Here is a 19,362-nt window from a genome sequence, read left to right as displayed (position 1 = left end):
GAATCCATCATCCTCCTCAAATTTGAAGTCACCAACTTCCACTAAAGTAGTCTTCACCCCTCTCTATCTATTCACCCACCGACTTGTAAATCCAGTTGCTCCCTTATATCAACATCTTTAATGATTAAACATAGTAGAAGAATTGAACACCTAGTGCTAATAGCCTTTCATTTGAACTGTAAAGCTACAGCAAAGGACAATTGTTAACATTTGCTAACCAGCAGCCTTCTCAAAATGTTTTCTTTAACTAGGCAAGTTTGTTAAGAACAAATTATTATTTATAATGATGGCCTACTCCGGCCAAACCCTTACCCGGATGATGCTGGGCCAATTGTACACCACCCTATGAGACTCCCAATCACGACAGGTTGTGATGCAGCCTGGAATCGAACCAGGGTCTATGTAGCAGAATTGAACGTTCAGTTGATTCAAATGGTGTGTTTTTTCGATCAGCACATACCAGTATACTCTTGGTACTTAGACAAAGGAATGCACAACAAAGCAAATTGTGGGGACAGAGCTTTGCTGAAGAGAGGGGAAGATAATTTTCAAATCTCACACCTGTGCTGACATCCGACTGAGTCAGAGGTTGAAAGAGATGTTATATTGCTTTTCTCCTCAAATTATATTTTCCTCAGTGATGAAACCAAGGAGAATTTAGAGAACTATGACTCGCCATGACACAGGCTAGTGCTATCAAAGTGAGTTTGTATGTGTTTACTTCTGCGAAGCATGGATTGCTAACATGTATGAACACAGATTACATTACAGTAGCCTAACCATCTGGGAGGGACTGATTAAAGTACAGTGTCTATGAAGAACTTCTCATCTTGAGAAGAACCTTCTGAAAAAGTTTCAGTTTCACAGAAGAGGATAGCATGGAGACAGAGCTGCACAACATCCCAATATAATCACCCTTCTGATGCCAAGATTTCACCTCTGCAACCAAACTTGCTAGCTAGATTATAATTTGATTGTGCAAAACATTTTCTCCCATGTCTGTCCCATAATGACACATTTTTAGGAAATGCAGGCTATCTATCCTGTTCCCACTGACCATAATTTGTTATTAATTTCCCACAGGCTTCCTACAGAGGCAGTGTGAAAGACTTTGTCAACTGCAATGCCAAGCAGGATGCTGAGCTCTTACACAAGGCCATGAAAGGCATAGGTAAGTTAGATGCACTTAAAGTTATAAATATAAAAATACAGCATAAGCCTAAAAAGCAGACACTTTTTAAAGCATTTTACAGTACAGTGAGAGTAAACATATTAGTATGTGGCCCCAAAGGGAATTGAACTCATAAACCTGGGGTTTCTATCTCCACCCTCTTTCCAACTGAGCCACAGATATAAACTCTACCAGAGAAACTGCAGTGGAATATGTATTTATACTGTAAACATTTTTGTATTAAGCTGTATTTACAGAGTATTTATTCCTTAATTACACATTTTTTGCATAGAAAATGTAATTAGCTGTGCAAAGTGTCAGGCTGCTACTATAACGACCTGTACTTAAATATATTATACACTACTTTATTTCCCCCTACAATTCCCGAGGCATAATGCCACTGTAATGGTATGTTTTTATGGAACTTCTTACTCTGCCTTTCAACTTTATTTCCCTCTGAAATGTCCTGGAATTCATCACAGCAGTACATATAGATATATTGTAGGATCTTAATTTGAGCCAGTTTGCTACAGCAGGTTAATAATCCTGCAGCAACAGGAAATGTGAATTATTATGTGGATTATAATTAATGGCCCTTTTTTTAGAGGTCAATACATTTTTATTTAGGGCAAATCAAGTCTGGAAATTAGACTTTAGAACATAAAAAAATACACTACAAGTTTTAATGTTCTGCCTTGCAGGACAAATCTCAACAAAATAGTAATCAAATTAAGATCTTACATCTGTAATGACCACCATAATGACAATTTCCTCCATATGTCATTGGTTTAAACCAATTGTCCCAGTGTTGTGATTCATTCGATGGCCTTGAACCCAAAAGACACAATGTTGTACAGAGGAAGTAAACGGGAAGATGATCGTAAAATGGAGGCATATCTGTGAATTATAGCTTAACTTATAGTTGGAGCTCAAAATCAATCTGAACTCTGATCTTTTAACCAGATAACATTATAAGCGGTGACTTGCTTTATGGCATAATTAAGTCTGGATAACAAATCTATTTCAACGTTGCCCAGGAAATGCCGTGAATTGTCTCAGCCCTGATATTATTTTGCTGTATCCCAGAGGTTTTGATGCCTTTTAAAAGTATTGGTATTGATTGTTTGTGTGTTGGTCCATTTGTCTCATCATTTCCCTGGTGAGAATAGGTCTATATGTTGATCTAGTGCTCATTAAAGGGACGGTTCATCCTCCAGATGAAATTACATGGTGCTAATCTAATTGAGGCCTGTAGATTTCCTTGAATACATATAGCGTGGTCCAGGCCAACATAGTTTGTCCATGTTTGTTGTTGCCTTTCAAACCACAATGACCAAACTATCTTTATGGAATATAGACTCAGCTCAACATAGGGCATGGAAATCACTGATAAATGTAGATTTTGGGGTGAATCATCCCTTTATTGTTGTAAACACAAACTGAATTTCTTTACTTGGTTCACTACACCATTATAAATAAACAATGTGGTAACTAACTAGTTATTCCAAACTGGTAGGGGTGGCTTAGTTTTAACGAGTTCTGCAATTCATGATCAAGACATGTTCTCAAGTCACTGATTTAAGATGAATTACTGTAAGTTTGTCATCATGTTTGACAGGCACTTATGAGGACACCATTCTCATGCTCTTGGCATCGCGCAGCAACAATCAAAGGCAGGAAATTAAGGTGGAGTACAAGAAGGCCCACGGAAAGGTGAGACAGGAAGCTTACAGGTCTGATTGAAGCCTACAGGTCATGGGACTGGGAGAGGTTTGTAACTTATCCGTAATGAACAGCATCTGTCCAATACCTACAGTATAGGCCCTCATGAGAGTTCTGAAATATTATCCACCCACACATGCCATAAGTTGCTTTACCTGCAACCCACCTACCTACCCAACCACAATCTCTCCATCCACACATATCCCTCCTCCCCCTCTTTCTCCTTGTCAGACTCACTTTCAAATGGTTCTTTATTCATCCACCCCTCTCTCTCGCACTCTCTTTCTCTGGCCTCTGCCTGTTCAGATCGGCACTTCAAAAATACCCAAATCTATGATAAATGGCAAATAAAAATCCATTCCAATGTACACTTCTGTGAGTAATGTGTTGAATTGTCTGGTGGCTTAGCATAAGAGAAAAGCCAACAATAAATGTAGTTATCAGGGTGTCTGATAACTCTCACTCTCTCTCCAGTATACTGTATGTATTAGGAATGACTCAACTCATGATTTTTATTGTCAATACTAATAAATTGAACTCTCACTCATAAACCAAGCGTTTTACACTTCTATGTGCATGTTATCAAAACACCCGTTATTCATTCAAATGCATTGATTGAGGTAAGGATTTCTGCTCTGTTATTCTTTGTGTTCTCATTTTACTTTAAACAAACACAGAATATTAATCATACAAAATTTTTATAATTTTAATAAATTGATTGAGGTAAGGAATTCAGCTTAAATATATATATATATATATATATTTTTTTTTAAAGGTCCAAATCAAACACTTATTCCATTTTTCAAAGTTAAAGAATTATAGACTATTATATCCTCAGGATCTTGTGAAGAATTCAAATGTATTGATTGAGTAAGAGATTTTGGCTCTATTTGTCTAAAGCAAGCACTTCTTCCATTGTCTAAGTTATCTTAATATTGACTTTATTTTTCCACAGGATCTTGTGAGTGCTTTAAAGTCGGAGTTGGGAGGCTTGTTCGAGACGCTCGTTGTGGCGTTGATGACGCCTCCCATTTCCTATGACGCCTCTCAACTCCATAAAGCACTCAAGGTAAAGTACAGCAATGTAGAGTCTATGTTTGGTTATGGCTCCAATAATAAGCCATGTATTGTGCAGACAAACGTGAGTCTACATAGAATGAAGGTAAAGTACAGTTTATTGTACCATCAGGTACAGTATGTGCAGGATATTGGTCATGTGTCTAGATTATTTCAGGTGAACATTAACATGCTCCATCAGTTAATGGTCTTAAACCTAGCTCTCCTGAAATATGTTCTTCTTTCCCTGCAGAAAGCCAGTCCATTATAGGCTACACTAATGAAGTGTAATATGTGTGGCCATGTTTTTCATCTTCCATGTAGCCCTGTTAGGTTTGTCCAAGACTGATTGAGTACTATGGTACTGCTAGGTTTTGGCAGGGTCAGGGGTTAAAGGAAAACCCCACCCCAAAACAATATTTTGGTATTTCTTTCATTAGTCTATTGTTGATATAGTCCCAAAATGTTTTACATATCAGTGGTCAAGTTTTCAAGATATATAACATTCGAAATACAGAAATAATGCTGATATGATGCATTTTACATAAAAAAGTTACATCTGTATATCTTGACAACTTGCTGACATGCAAAACATTTTGGAACTATATCAACAATGGACTAATGAAACACTTCAGAGGCATTTAAACACACACACCTTAATGCAGCTACTTGAGAGGCAATTAAACACACACACTTACTTGTTTCATCGGTCCTGTGTGGCTCAGTCGGTAGAGCATGGCGCTTGCAACGCCAAGCGTTCGTGGGTTCGATTCCCGCTGGGGCCACCCATATGTAAAAAAGTAGTGGCCCCAGCCGACTTGTAAGTCGCTTTGGACAAAAGCGTCTGCTAAATGGGATATATTATATTATCAATATTGTCCAAGTTGGTTTGTGTGACATCGGCTTTACACATGCCAGGTCTGTATATTACATGAATATTTATATCCATACGTTGCACACATATAATTGCCCATAAAACAAGCCCTAGAGGTACACTCTGGGGCTTGTTATTATGGGCAATATGTGACATGGTGAGGTTGGACCCAGGTGCAGAGAAGAGACCAGATGAGGAATCAGCGGTTAAGGATAAACATAACACTTTACTGAGAAACGGTAACGGAAGGATCATAGTAACACTGGGAAAACAACAAACACTAAGTCTTGAAAACTCACTCAGGTGACAAAGGCACATGGCACATCATTCAAGCTTCAGCAAAGGACAACAGAAAACACATCTATTTTAACAGGGAAATCATAATGAGTAAATAGGACACACTTGAGCGTCGTTAATATCTCTAGGACGGTCTCTGCCGCCCTCTGGTGATAGGTGGAACCATGACAGTACCCCACCTTCTAGGAGCGGCCCCAGCCGCGGAGCCAGGGCGACCACCATGTAGTTGGTTCAAGTCCCGAACAGGTACCGGATCCAGGATGTCCCGGGCAGGCACCCACGCCTGTTCCTTGGGCTGTAGTCCTCCCAGTCCACCAGGTACTGCAGGGTGCCTCGGACCCGACGAGCCTCCAACAGATGCCGGACAGTGTAGGCCGGACGACCATCGACAAGTTGAGGGAGCAGAGGGGCAGGTGTGGGGGAGAGAAGGGACTGGTCCTTACCAGCTTGAGATAGGAGACATGGAAGGATGGACAGACACTCATGGACTTGGGAAGCCGGAGACGATAGGTGACCGGGTTGATACGACTCAGGATCTTGAATGGTCCAATGTAGCGTGGAGCGAGCTTCCGCGAAGGTGGACAGCCACACTCGTTGACCCGGTTGGAGAAGCCGAAGAGGCCTTTGGTGCCGGTTTGCCTGGTGTTGGTGTCGGGCAGATGAGCGGAGCAAGGAGGATTGCGCTCTGATCCAGGTGCAGCGACGTTGTCAAATGAACGCCTTTACTGATGGCACCGCCACTTCGGCCTGTTGTTCAGGAAGCAGGGGGGTGGAGGGGGTATGGTGACAGTCCATTGGACGAGTTTGGCACTGTGTTGTGAGCATACTCCGCCCAGACGTGGAACTTGCTCCAGTTGCTGGCCTTGGTGGACGAAACAGTGGAGGAACTTCTCCAGCTCCTGGTTGGCCCTCTCCATTTGTCCATTTGACTGTGGGTGGAACCTCGAGGAGAGATTCACCGACACCCCCAACAGTGAGCAAAAGGCTTTCCAATACTGTGCAACGAACTGGGCCCACAATCCGAGACAATGTCCTGGGGAAGTCTGTGTAGTCGAAATCATGAGATCAGCTGTCTCCTTCGGGCAACTTGGGTAGACAATGAAATGGGCTGCCTTGGAGAACCGATCACGACCACCAGGATAGTGGTAAGCCCTTGGGATGGAGGTAACCCTGTGATTAAGTCTACGGACAGGTGGGATCAGGGCCGTCTGTGTATGGGCATAGGTTGGAGCAACCCAGCAGGTCTCTGTCGTGAGGACTTGCATTGGGCACAGGTGGAACAGGCCGCAACAAAGGATCTCACATCCTCAATCGTGTTGGGCCACCAGAATTTCTGCCTCAGGAACTCTAGTGTCCGATTAACCCCTGGATGCCCAGTTAATTTAGAGGAGTGTCCCCATTGTAGCGCTTGAGAACGGGCTGATTGTGGAACATAAAGTCTGTTGGTGGGACCCCCGCCGAGCTCAGGTTCTCGGGTCTGGGCTTGTCATACCGTGGTCCCTATACTCCATAACACGGGAGCCACAATGCGGGAGCTGGGGATGATGGGCTTTGAGTCCCTCTCCTCATTAGAGACATTGTGTTGGCCGGACAGGGCATCTGCTTTCTGATTCTTGGATCTTGGGCGATAGTTGAAGTTGAACCTGTTAAAAAACAGAGTCCACCTAGCCTGGTGAGCGTTCAACCTCCTGGATTCTTGAATGGAGACCAAGTTCTTATGTTCCATCCATATCACGAAAGGATGATATACCCTCTCTAACCAGCGTCTCCACCCCTCAAGGACCCACTTGACTGCCAAGAGCTCCCGGTTGCCTACATCACATTTGCGTTCTGCTGTCGAGAACCGCTTGGAAAGAAAGGCACATGGGTGCATTATCTTGTCCCCCTCGTTCCGGTATGAAAGGACCGCCCCTGCTCCGGTGTACGAGGTGTCCACCTCTACAACGAAGGGACGAGTAGGATCAGGAGGAACGAGGATGCGTCTGGAGGTGAAACGTCCCTTGAGCTCCATGCATGCCTTGTCAGCCTCAGGGGTCCAGCCAAAACAGGTCTGGGACATGCGGGTTAGGGCCAGGAGAGGAGCTGCAAAATGACCGCCCGGTTATAGCTGATTTTAAATCCATAATAATATATATACTATCACCTAATGTTGTGTAAGATGTTTTAATCAACTAAAGTTCTTGTGAACATTACAATTGCTATTTATGAGCTCATACAACTCGTTTTTGGGTAAAAAAAGAAGATGCATGATGTATGGATTATATTGACTCAAAAAACAAAAATTCAGATGAAACATATTGTGCTATTTATCACAAACTACTTTGCGTCAAAGCTTAACAAGGACTCTCTCCTCCTTACCAGTGTCATGATCAAAGATATGATCAAGAGCCTCACATACAGTATATTTCGTTTGGTCATTGTGCTTCCACAGAATGAATTGTGAGCAAGGCCTTAAAAAGGTTGTATATACTAGAGATGCGAGAAAAGATCCATATATTATTGAAACAATGTTGCGATTGTCTGTGAGAATGCCAACAGGTGTGGTTCCCGTGGGGGAAAGATTCTATTGGGGAAAGGTTCCCATGGGGGTTTCCATGGATACCAAGAAGGGGAGTGAGGTGTGTGTGTGTGTGCTCAAACACACATTCATGTGGGGTCTGGGAGAGGAAGTGTGTCCATCTGATGAATGGGCATGTGCCTGAACACAATTTTAGACACAAATTGTAGTCTCACCCATTCATTTCTAATTACATTTTGTTGACCGGGAACACCACAGGTGTACAAAAGTTAAATAAAACACCCAAAATGTAATGAAAATCATCTAAATGTATTTTGTATGTTCAGATGCCCTGTGTGGACAAAGTCATGGAACCTTATGACACTCAGATTAAATTAACTACATTTTTCAGAGAGAAAACTTCGACCGGAACACAGCAGGAGGGTTAACTATTGAATCAACACTAGAAATGTTACACTTAACAATCAACACTAGTTAACACTGGCCAATTTGATGTGTGCTATGAAAAGGACACATCTGCAGGCTTCCATACGTTTCAAGAACCTTTTAGAATTCTTAAGAACCGTAGATGCCACATCAAGAACCCCACAAGAACTCAAAGGTTCTTTATCGGGCAAGAGTTCTCCAAGGAACCTTAAGAGCTGAGGGAGAACCATTTAAGAACCTTTATTTGTTTCAGTGTAGGGCAAAAGCATGTATGTGTATGTTAGTGGCTTTCTCACAGCTACATAAGGGCTGTTTTTGTAAGGTCAGAAACTGAAGATCTTGTACAACACTGTGTACTACTCCCTTCACAGAACAGCGCAAACTGGCACTAACCAGACTAGAAAGAGGAGTGGGAGACCAAGGTGCACAACTGAGCAAGAGGACAAGTACATAAGAGTGTCTAGTTTGAGAAACAGACGCCTCACAAGTCCTCAACTGGCAGCTTCTTTAAATAGTACCCACAAAACACCAGTCTCAACGTGAACAATGAAGAGACGTCTCCGGGATGCTGGCCTTCTAGGCAGAGTTCCTCTGTTCAGTCAGTGATATTTTGCCCATCTTAATCTTTTATTTTTATTGGCCAGTCTGAGATATGGTTTTTCTTTGCCCCTCTGCCTAGATGGCCAGCATCCCGGTTTGCCAGTTTGCGCTGTTCTGTGAAGGGAGCAGTTCACAGCATTGTACAATTTCTCACATGTAATAGCCTTCATTTCTCAGAACAAGAGTAGACTGATGAGTTTCAGAAGAAAGTACTTTGTTTCTGGCCATTTTGAGCCTGTAATCGAACCCACAACTGCTGATGCTCCAGATACACAACTAGTCTAAAGAAGGCCAGTTTTACAGCTTCTTTAATCAGTACAATGGTTTTCAGCTTTTTAAAATGAGAAACTTGGATTAGCTAACACAACGTGCCATTAGAACACAGGAGTGATGGTTGCTGGTAATGGACCTCTGTACTCTGCGTGTAGATATTCCATTTTAAAAAATTGGCCGTTTCCAGCTACAATAGTCATTTACAACATTAACAACATCTACACTGTATTTCTGATCAATTTGATGTTATTTTATTAATGGACAGAATGTTTTATTTTCTTTCAAAAACAAGGAAATGTGTAAGTGACCCCAAACCTTTGAAAGGTAGTGTATATAGGGTGAGTAGTGCACTAATCGAGTAGGTGGAGCAGCATACATCAGGTACAGGCTTGTCTTTTTGAATCATTCAGACTGTTTCATGTCCACATATACTCACTGGTTGTTACAGAATGGCCAGCCAGGTATTGAGTGGGCTTGTCTGAGGGTCTCTGATTGTTGTTCCCTAGGGGGTGGGGACGGATGACGACGTGCTGATTGAGATCCTAGCGTCTAGGACCTGCGCTCAGATTAAAGACATTGTCAAAGTCTACAAGAAAGGTAAGAGGTTAAATGTCACGACACATTCATAACATATCCCACTGGGCAAAAACTGGTTGAATCAACATTGCTTCCATATCATTTCAACAGAAAAATCTATGTGGAAAACTGATTGGGTTTTAAAAGTCAAGGGAATTTCTCATTTTTGGGTTGTGGTGTGGTGTGGAGGTCATGGTATTCAGTAGGAATGGCAGAAATATCCAAAGCCTTGCTAACATCCCAAGGAAGACATCTCGGGCAAGGCTGTGCAGTTGAAGACAGTGGGAATGGCAAAATGGGCTCCAACCCAGGATGGAGCTTGTGGTCCAGTCAATAACAGGGTTGTGTTTTTGGAGCCATGAACATCCCAAGACAACCAGAACATGGGGAGATGCAATGAGGAGGAACTGTGTGGTCTCACTGTGGTTACCTGAAACCCGTATATGAACGAGCACAGTACTATGGGTGACTCTACCTATTGAGCAGCCGTCCAGTACCCTAGCATCCATGGGAACCGTGAGAGGCTGAGTGGGAATACCAAGCTCAGAAAACAATAGTAGCATCCATAAAACTTTCATCATCCCCAGAGTCAATGAGCACTCGGAAAGACTTAGATTGGTCTCCCCACAGCAAAAGCACAAAAAAAAGTTGTGTGGGTGATGGGAATTAAGCAACTCCCAGTCTGGCTCACCAGAGTACTTGTACCCACTAGAGACAAGGGTTTCCTAACAGGGCAGGTAGCTATATAATGTCCTACCCCTCCACAGTACAGACAACAGTTTGAACTCAGCCTCCGTGAGCTTTCCCCAACCGATAACCTAGTTCTTCCCAATTGCATAGGCTCAGGAGTATCCAACTCACCTGTCGTTGATGATTCACGATGGAGCACAGGTGGCTTCGGATCCGCTCGGAAAAACTGCCTTCGGGAACTTATGGATTCTTTTGAAGGTGAGCGAGCCAGAGCGGATGAACGAGTGTGCCCGAGACCAGACCTCCTCTCACTCCTGCATTCCCTTTTTTTCACAGTCCATCAAATAAAATTCCACATTCCACATGTTACATCCAATCTCCATAACCTGGATATCCTCCTGCTTCTACTTTCAAATGCTGGATAGGTGCCTTGCCTAGAGCTAAAGCGGTGACAGGTAGACTCTCAGAATGCAGATTGGCTCGGCGAATAGCAAGATTGTGCAGATGGAGATGGCAGCTTTGCTTCTAGTCCTTAGGAAACTGTGCAGTATTTGTTTTTTTATGTATTATTTCTTATATTGTTATCCCAGAAAACCTTAAGTGTTATTACATACAGCCGGGAAGAACTATTGGATATCAGAGAGACGTCAACTTACCAGCACAAACAGCACTATGACCAGGAATATGACTTTCCCAAAGCGGATCCTTTGTCTACACCTCCCTGTGCATTTGAACTGACTCCAGGTGCGGGGGCGTATGTTTCATGATTAACAACTCAAAGTGTAATTGTAACAGCATACAATAACACAAATCCTTTTGTTCACCTGACCTAGAATTCCGTACAATCAAATGCCAACCGTATTATCTTCCAAGAAAACTCTCTTCAGATATCGTCACAGCCTTGTATATTCCTCCGCAAGCGGATACCAAGACAGCCATCAAGGAACTTCACTGGACTTTATTCAAATTGGAAACCATATACCCCGAGGCTGCATTTATTGTAGCTGGGGATTTTAACAAAGCTAATTTGAGAACAAGGCTACCTAAATTCTAACAGCATACCGTTTGTAGTACACGAGCGAGTAATACGCTCAACCATTGCTACTCTAACGTCCGCTATGGATACAAGGCCCGCCCCCACCCTCCTTTTGGAAAATCTGACCATGACTCCATCTTGTTGCTCCCCTTCTATAGGCAGAAACTAAAACAGGAAGTGCCCGTGCTTAGGTCTATCCAACACTGGTCTGACCAATCGGATTCCACGATTCACGATTGCTTGGATCACGTGGACTGGGATATGTTCCGGGTAGCCTCAGACAATAACAATTGACGTATTCGCTGACTCGGTGAGCGAGTTTATAAGGAAGAGTATAGGATATGTTGTAACCACTGTGACAATTAAAACTTTCCCGAACCAGGAAACCGTGGATTGATGCCAGCATGCGCGCAAAACTGAATGCACGTACCACCGCATTTAATCATGGCAAGGCGACTGGAAACATGGCCGAATACAAACAGTGTAGTTATTCTCTCCGTAAGGCAAACAAGCAAAGCGTCAGTATAGAGTCAAAGTGGAGTCGCAATACAAAGGCTCAAACATGAGACGAATGTGGTAGGGTCTACAAACAATCCCGGATTACAAAAAGAAAACCAGCCCCGTCGCGGACATCGACGTCTTGCTTCTTTGTGCTCTTTGAGGACAATACAGTGCCACTGACGCGGCCCGCTACCAAAGACTGTGGGCTTTCCTTCTCCATGGCTGACGTGAGTAAAACATTTAAACGTGTTAACGCTCGCAAGGCTGCCTGCCCATGCAGCATCCCTAGCCGCGTCCCCGGAACATGCGCAGACCAGCTGGCTGGTGTGATTATGGACATAATTAATCAATCCCTATCCCAGACTGCTGTCCCCACATGCTTCAAGACGCTTCAACCATTGTTCCTGTTCCCAAGAAAGCTAATGTAACTAAATGACTATCGTCCTGTAGCACTCACTGTCATCATGAAGTGCTTTGAGAGACGAGTCAATGATCATATCACATTCACCGTACCTGTCACCCTAAACCCACTTCAATTTGCTTACCACTGATGCAATCGCATCACACTGCACACTGCCCAATCCCATCAGCTCAACATTCAACACCATAGTACCCTCCAAACTCATCATTAAGCTTGAGACCTTGGGACTCGACCCCGCCCTGTGCAACTGGGTCCTGGACTTCCTGACTGGCCGCCCCCAAGTGGTGAAGGTAGGATTCAACACTGGGGCCCCACAAGGGTGCGTTCTCAGCCCCCTCCTGTACTCCCTGTTCACCCACAACTGCGTGGCCATGCACGCATCCAATTCAATCATTAAGTTTGCAGACTACAGTACAGTGGTAGGCTTGATTACCAACAACGATGAGACAGCCTACAGGGAGGAGGTGAGGGCCCTCGGAGTGTGGTGTCAGGAAAATAACCTCTCATTCAATGTCAGCAAAACAAAAGAGATGATTGTGGACTTCTGGAAACAGCAATGGGAGCACCCCACTATCCACATCGACAGGACAGCAGTGGAGAAGGTGGAAAGTTTTCACCACACAGACAGTGTGGTGAAGAAGGTGCAACAGCGCCTCTTCAACCTCAGGATGCTGAAAAAATGTGGCTTGTCACTGAAAACCTTCACTAACCTTTACAGGTGCACAATTGAGAGAATCCTGTTGGGCTGTTTCACCGCTTGGCACGGCAACTACACCACCCACAACCGCAAGACTGTCCAGAGGGTGGTGTGGTCTGCACAACACATCACCAGCGGCAAACTACCTGCTCTCCAGGACACCTACAACACCCGGTGTCACAGGAAGGCAAAAAAATATCATCAAGGACAATAAACACCCAAGCCGTTGCCTGTTCACCCCGCTTCTATTCTGAAGGGGAGGTCAGTACAGGTGCATCAAAGGTGGGACAGAGAGATTGAAAAACAGCGTCTATCTCAAGGCCATGAGATTGTTAAACAGCCACCACTAACACAGAGAGGTGACTGCCTACCTACAGATTTGATATCATTGGCCACTTTAATAAATGGAACACTAGTCACTTTAATAATGCCACTTTAATAATGTTTACATATCTCACATTACTCATCTCATATGTATATACTGTATACTGTATCCTTCACTATCTATTCTTTACTATCTATTGCATCTTAGCCGTTCTGTCACTGCTCATCCATATATTTTATACTTATATATTATTATCCCATTCCTTTACTAGATTGTGTGTATTAGGTTTTGTTGTGGAATTCATTAGATAATAGGTTTTGTTGTGGAACTGTTAGATATTACCTGTTAGACACTGTCGGATCTAGAAGCATAAGCATTTCGCTACACTCGCAATGGCATCTGCTAACCATGTGTATGTGACCAATAAAATGTGATTTTAATTTGAATGCAATATGGCCACCGGTTCCACATATTGTGGAACCTTGCTTTGAATCTGAATGTCTGTTTGTTGCGCTCATTCGTATTCTAGATGTTTCTCTCGCTGGGCTATGAGAGCAGTCTGATACCTTGCTTCAAACCAATAGCATTGAAGGATGAAGGAAAGTTATATGGCCTTGGTCTAGGATAGACAGGATTACCATGCATTGTTGACCACCAATGTAACCCAATGGTAGTTCTGTGCTCACCCCTGACTAGTTTCATACATTTGTTCACTCTGAACTATGCCTCTTAATTTAGAGCTGTACAATCAAACATTCTTCCCGCAGGGCATCCCGTCAAAATGTGTTCACCTCACTGCAGATCAACCCCTAGAACTTAAAATAAACACTATATCAACTGCATCAAGTACCCAGTCTATTTTCAAGAGTACGTTCCTAGTCCTGCATCTTCAGCCAATAGACACAGCAACGGTCTAGCACAACAGCCTGGTCCCAGATCTGTTTGTGCTGCCTCCTATGGTCATTGTCACGCCATTGTCACAACACAAACAGATTTGAACCAGGCTAATGGCACAATAGGCCAAGGATTAGAGCCACCCTGGCCATCTGAGATGGACACCGGGAAGGCGGATCCATCCGTTACCCAGCTAATCAAATCTCCCTGGCGGAGACCTTCAGCTAAACAGAGCACGTTCAATCTGGGTCGATTGCTGCCATTAGCAACCATTGTCAGATATAAGTGTAAACAATTTTCTGCCTTTCCCTTCTCCCTCTTCTCGTCTTTCTCAGAGTGCGGTGGGAAGCTGGAGAAAGATATCACCGGTGACACCTCGGGCAACTTCCAAAAGCTTCTAATAATGCTTCTGCAGGTAAACGAAGAGAGAAGGAGGGATAAGATAGATACAGTATTCCCTTTCTGATAATGGGAGTGCTTTGGTGATGTCCTTATAAAGTCATGGGTGGTTCACGAAAGGTGAGGATGGAGTGAGAAGGAATGAGGAGGGAAGGGTACGTACAGTAAGAATATCATTGTCCTCTGGGTCTTGGTAACTTAACCCACCAGGTTGCCAGGTTGAGAGGGACTCAGCAAAGATTAGGTCATGAAGGGTAGACATCACTCTACTCCCATGATGCACTAACCTTTTCCCCTCTGTTCTTTTTCTTCCCCTTTGCTCCTCTGTTCTTTTGTGTAGAGGAGTAATGATGAAGGGGTGGATGACAACAGGATTGAGAAAGACGCAATGGTAACAGAACCCAATGAGTGGGTGGATGATCGCTAAGTGCTACGCTATAGGGCATAAGACATAATTACATTTTGTCTTCAGTGCTCAAATGTTAACATGCTCAGGATATGGCTCCAAACCATTACCATACAGTAGGCCTAAAGGACAAAGCAAGCTTCAAGTGTATCATAGTGCTCGCTGATAAATGATTGATATTAAAAATGGATTTAGTACATTTTCTTCCTGGAATGGAAAATCCCATGGACTTAAAAGCTAAAAAAATGTTGTTTGTTTTTTCTTTTCTTACTTGGATCAACATTGTAGGCAACAGTACATTTAATGATTATACACATGCATATATAATACAGTTCCACTGAAGGGTCCCTTGCCTTTGACATCCACTTCATTGAGCATGGCCTTATCATATTCAGTGAAACCAGTGACTAAACTAAAATATTTGCATTTCTTCATAGATCATTGATAAAGCTATGTTATACTGCAACTAGTGAAGGTTGTGTTAAACAGTTGATAGTATAAGACATTCTGAACACCAAAGACAGGATTTGAGGCAAACACCCGCATACCACAATTGTAATAACATTGCTCAGTGTGCTATAATAAACTGTTATCAGTGGGGTACTCGTGTGTGTTTCAGGAACTGATTGCTGCTGGCAAGGGGAAGGTTGGCACAGACGAAGAGAAATTCATCAACATCCTGGGCAATAGGAGCCATGAACACCTTCGACTAGGTGTGTGTGTGCCATTTCGTTCAATCATTAAAACAGAATTGCTTTCTGCACTTTTATTATAACATCAAATTACATCAAATTCTCATATGTATCTTGTTTTTCATTGCAAGTGTTTGACGCCTACAAGAAGGTGTCTGGCAATGATATTGAGGACAGCATTGAGGGCGCGACTACTGGAAACCTGGAGAACTTAATGCTGGCAGTTGGTAAGACTCTACAATGATGACAAGTAACAACAGTAAAGAAAAAAAATAGAAAAAAAATATACAAAACTAAAATGTAACACAATTAAAGAATGACATTTCTGTATTGCATTTTGACAAGTCAGACTTAAACCACCTATCAGTCAATACATCTTGTACATATTCCATAAATGCTTTAAATTGAAACATGAATTAATCATTTGGGAATGTCATATTTCCTTTCCATAGTGAAGTGTGCTAAGAGTGTCCCAGCCTACTTTGCAGAGTCCCTCTACAGGTCTATGAGGGTATGGTCTTTGTGATGTCATCTATCATCCCATGGAGGATTTACCAGAAAGTTTCAATTACCAACGCATGTCTCCAAAAAGGCTTTAAGAGGTTAGATTTAGGTATTTGTAATTGTGATGTCTATTGTTTCTTTGTTAGCGTGCTGGCACTGATGACCAGACTCTGATGAGAATCATGGTGTCCAGGGGTGAGACAGACATGCTGGACATCAGAGCCTGCTTTAAGAAGATGTATGGGGCCTCTCTTTACACCACCATCCAGGTACAGTGGGCTAGTCTCTTCTCTATCCAGTCTGGTACAATAGGCTAGTCTCCCTTTTAACTATTCGGGCACAATGGTCTAGTCTCTCCCCTAACTGGTTGCATATAGATTAGTTTTCAGGTACAGTGGACTAGTCTCTCCTCTAACCAGGTACAGTGCACTAGTCTCATCTTCAACCCTAACAACTAACCCTAATAATCTACTTCTATACTCAGCTACCACCTATCAAATGACACTAGAGAGTAGTGGAGGCTTCTGAGGGGACTACGCTCATAATAATTGCTGAAGTGGAGTCAATGGAGTGGGATCAACCACATTAAAGACATGGTGTCCATGTGAGCCGTCCTCCCCTCAGCAGCCTCCACTGATAGAGAGTCATTAGATAGATTTGTGTCGCAGCCAATACACTGGGAAATCACCTGAGTGACAAGTCTATTATTCCAGCTGCCTCAATATTCCAATATTCCTCAATTATTCCAGCTGCTCCCTACATATTCTAGCAAGTGGGCCATTGTGACAAGCTGTTACTCTCCTGAGTCTCCTACTACGTTTTTAGCTCATCGGTATCTGGATAGGAAGAATAAAATACCTGGTTTCAGCCCTGTTAACATGGGAGATGACGATTCCGCACTATAGGCAGAATGATGAGGGCGTACTAGAGACTGGTGTAGTGCCAAATGGATAGGACCAGTACAAACATGCAACCTCCTGTCATGCATCCTTATTTCTAACCCCGCCATCTACAGCATACATCATCCATTACTAACACTGTATTATTCATGACTCAGCATAACATGCTGTCTGACTTGGTAGTAATGAGCAGCCTTCCTCTCTGACTTGGTAGTAATGAGCTGCCTTCCTCTCTGACTTGGTAGTAATGAGCAGCCTTCCTCTCTGACTTGGTAGTAATGAGCAGCCTTCCTCTCTGACTTGGTAGTAATGAGCAGCCTTCCTCTCTGACTTGGTAGTAATGAGCTGCCTTCCTCTCTGACTTGGTAGTAATGAGCAGCCTTCCTCTCTGACTTGGTAGTAATGAGCAGCCTTCCTCTCTGACTTGGTAGTAATGAGCAGCCTTCCTCTCTGACTTGGTAGTAATGAGCAGCCTTCCTCTCTGACTTGGTAGTAATGAGCAGCCTTCCTCTCTGACTTGGTAGTAATGAGCAGCCTTCCTCTCTGACTTGCGTCAGGTTGACAATGTGCGGTGTGGCGATCCATTTGTACAACTGATGTAGATATTTGTTTACACCGCCATTGTGAAGACACTGCGCAATGGTTTTGTAAACCTTTTTTTTTGCAGACGAACTCTCTGTTGTATCACACAAATATCTGTCAGATGTGTTGTACATCAGCTGTACAACCTGAGTAATACAAGACCTATGTAATCCATAGTCTGAGTATCTGCTTGGTAGTGCTGACAACACCTTTAATGCCAGTTTGTGTTTATTGGTTTCCTTCTTCCCAGGAGGACACCACAGGGGACTACGGAAAGGCCCTGCTCTATCTTTGTGGAGGAAATGACTGAGGACTTTTTGATGATGTGGTACTGTATGATGATGCGTGATGGTGCCACAATGAGCTACACCTGATACTCTGTCCGTCAATTATAGTTAATTAACGTTAGATTTGATCTTCTGTTCGACGATTGGCTTAAGTTACCACTTCATTGTACTGGCTATGTATCTTGATTGTCCACATTCAACAGATACTGAACTCAACACTGTGTGCCCTCTTTTCTCCCATATTGTTCAGATATTCCTTTATTTGACTCTTATGGTCATGTGAAGCAAACTATGTTTTGTTTTGGTAAACATGTCTAATTTCAAAGAATAATGTGAGTAATATTGCTATATCCATTTGTTTTTGTTATTTTCTTTGTTACCTAAATCAACACGCTATCTTATTCTATCTTGATTAATGCCTTTATGTGTCTGTGAGTTCGAAGTATAAAGTTGCTGTTCAATTATTAAAAGGTTCATGTCTACTATTATGTTTCACTCATTAATAACATATGAAGTTGTGAATTGCAATAGGAGTGGGCTGATAAAGGTATCAGTCACCTCTAAGATGAGTAGATCTACATGACATAGTAACTCATGTCATATCTAATAGGACAAGTTTAGTCTGTAGTTTACAGGTCATCCAATCGAATGGCCGTGGAGTCTTTAGTGATGTTGATATTCTAACACTAGATGGGAGAAACAGCCAAAACAAGCAGGGAGTTCATATCTAGTGGACTTCCCTATTGACACCACAGTAGTTGTAGCATGTACTGTTGTTAGGTTGTAACATGTAGTGTAGTTATGTTGTAACATGTACTATAGTTAGGTTGTAACATCTACTGAAGTTAGGTTGTAACATGTACTGTAGGTAGGTTGTAACATTTAGGTCTGTTGTAAAATGTACAGTACTTATATTGTAACATGTAGTTAGGTTGTAACATCTATTGTAGTTATGTTGTTGTAACATGTACTGTAGTTAGTTTGTAACATGCAGTTAGGTTGTAACATCTATTGTAGTTATGTTGTTGTAACATGTACTGTAGTTAGGTTGTAACATGTACTGTAGTTAGTTTGTAACATGCAGTTAGGTTGTAACATCTATTGTAGTTATGTTGTTGTACCATGTACTGTAGTTAGGTTGTAACATGTACTGTAGTCAGGTTGTAACATGTACTGTAGTTAGGTTGTAACATGTACTGTAGTCAGGTTGTAACATGTAGGTCTGTTGTAAAGTGTACTGTACTTATATTATAAACATGTAGTTAGGTTGTAACATGTACTGAGGTTGTAACATACTATAGTTAGGTTGTAACATGTACTGAGGTTGTAACGTATACTGTAGTTAGGTTGTAACATGAAGTTAGGTTGTAATGTATACTATAGTTAGGTTGTAACATGTACTGAGGTTGTAACGTATACTGTAGTTAGGTTGTAACATGAAGTTAGGTTGTAATGTATACTGTAGTTAGGTTGTAATGTATACTGTAGTTAGGTTGTAATGTATACTGTAGTTAGG

General features: G+C 42.5%; 1 protein-coding gene across 1 annotated transcript; it reads left to right on the top strand.

Moving 5' to 3' along the window:
• The first annotated feature begins 677 nt into the window (after positions 1-677).
• On the top strand, positions 678-17,869 carry LOC135527253 (annexin A5-like). The gene is made up of 12 exons (XM_064955852.1): positions 678-701; positions 1,084-1,171; positions 2,790-2,884; positions 3,849-3,962; positions 9,444-9,534; positions 14,413-14,492; positions 14,817-14,867; positions 15,502-15,595; positions 15,706-15,801; positions 16,027-16,085; positions 16,225-16,347; positions 17,810-17,869. The coding sequence occupies exons 1-12, from the start codon at positions 678-680 to the stop codon at positions 17,867-17,869; spliced, it is 975 nt and encodes a 324-aa protein (XP_064811924.1).
• The last annotated feature ends 1,493 nt before the right edge of the window (positions 17,870-19,362 follow it).

Source organism: Oncorhynchus masou, chromosome 32, assembly GCF_036934945.1.
Source record: "Oncorhynchus masou masou isolate Uvic2021 chromosome 32, UVic_Omas_1.1, whole genome shotgun sequence".
NCBI classification, from domain to species: domain Eukaryota; kingdom Metazoa; phylum Chordata; class Actinopteri; order Salmoniformes; family Salmonidae; genus Oncorhynchus; species Oncorhynchus masou.
Note: the sequence above shows the minus strand (reverse complement) of the source record. Positions and strands in the feature narration are given on the sequence as shown.

What these genes read in the sequence shown, in the direction of transcription:
- LOC135527253 (XM_064955852.1), top strand. Translation starts at nt 678, where the DNA reads ATGACACAGGCTAGTGCTATCAAA. An exon ending in CACAGGCTAGTGCTATCAAA is followed by an intron (nt 702 to 1,083) that starts GTGAGTTTGTAT and finishes AATTTCCCACAG; the next exon opens with GCTTCCTACAGAGGCAGTGT. An exon ending in ACAAGAAGGCCCACGGAAAG is followed by an intron (nt 2,885 to 3,848) that starts GTGAGACAGGAA and finishes ATTTTTCCACAG; the next exon opens with GATCTTGTGAGTGCTTTAAA.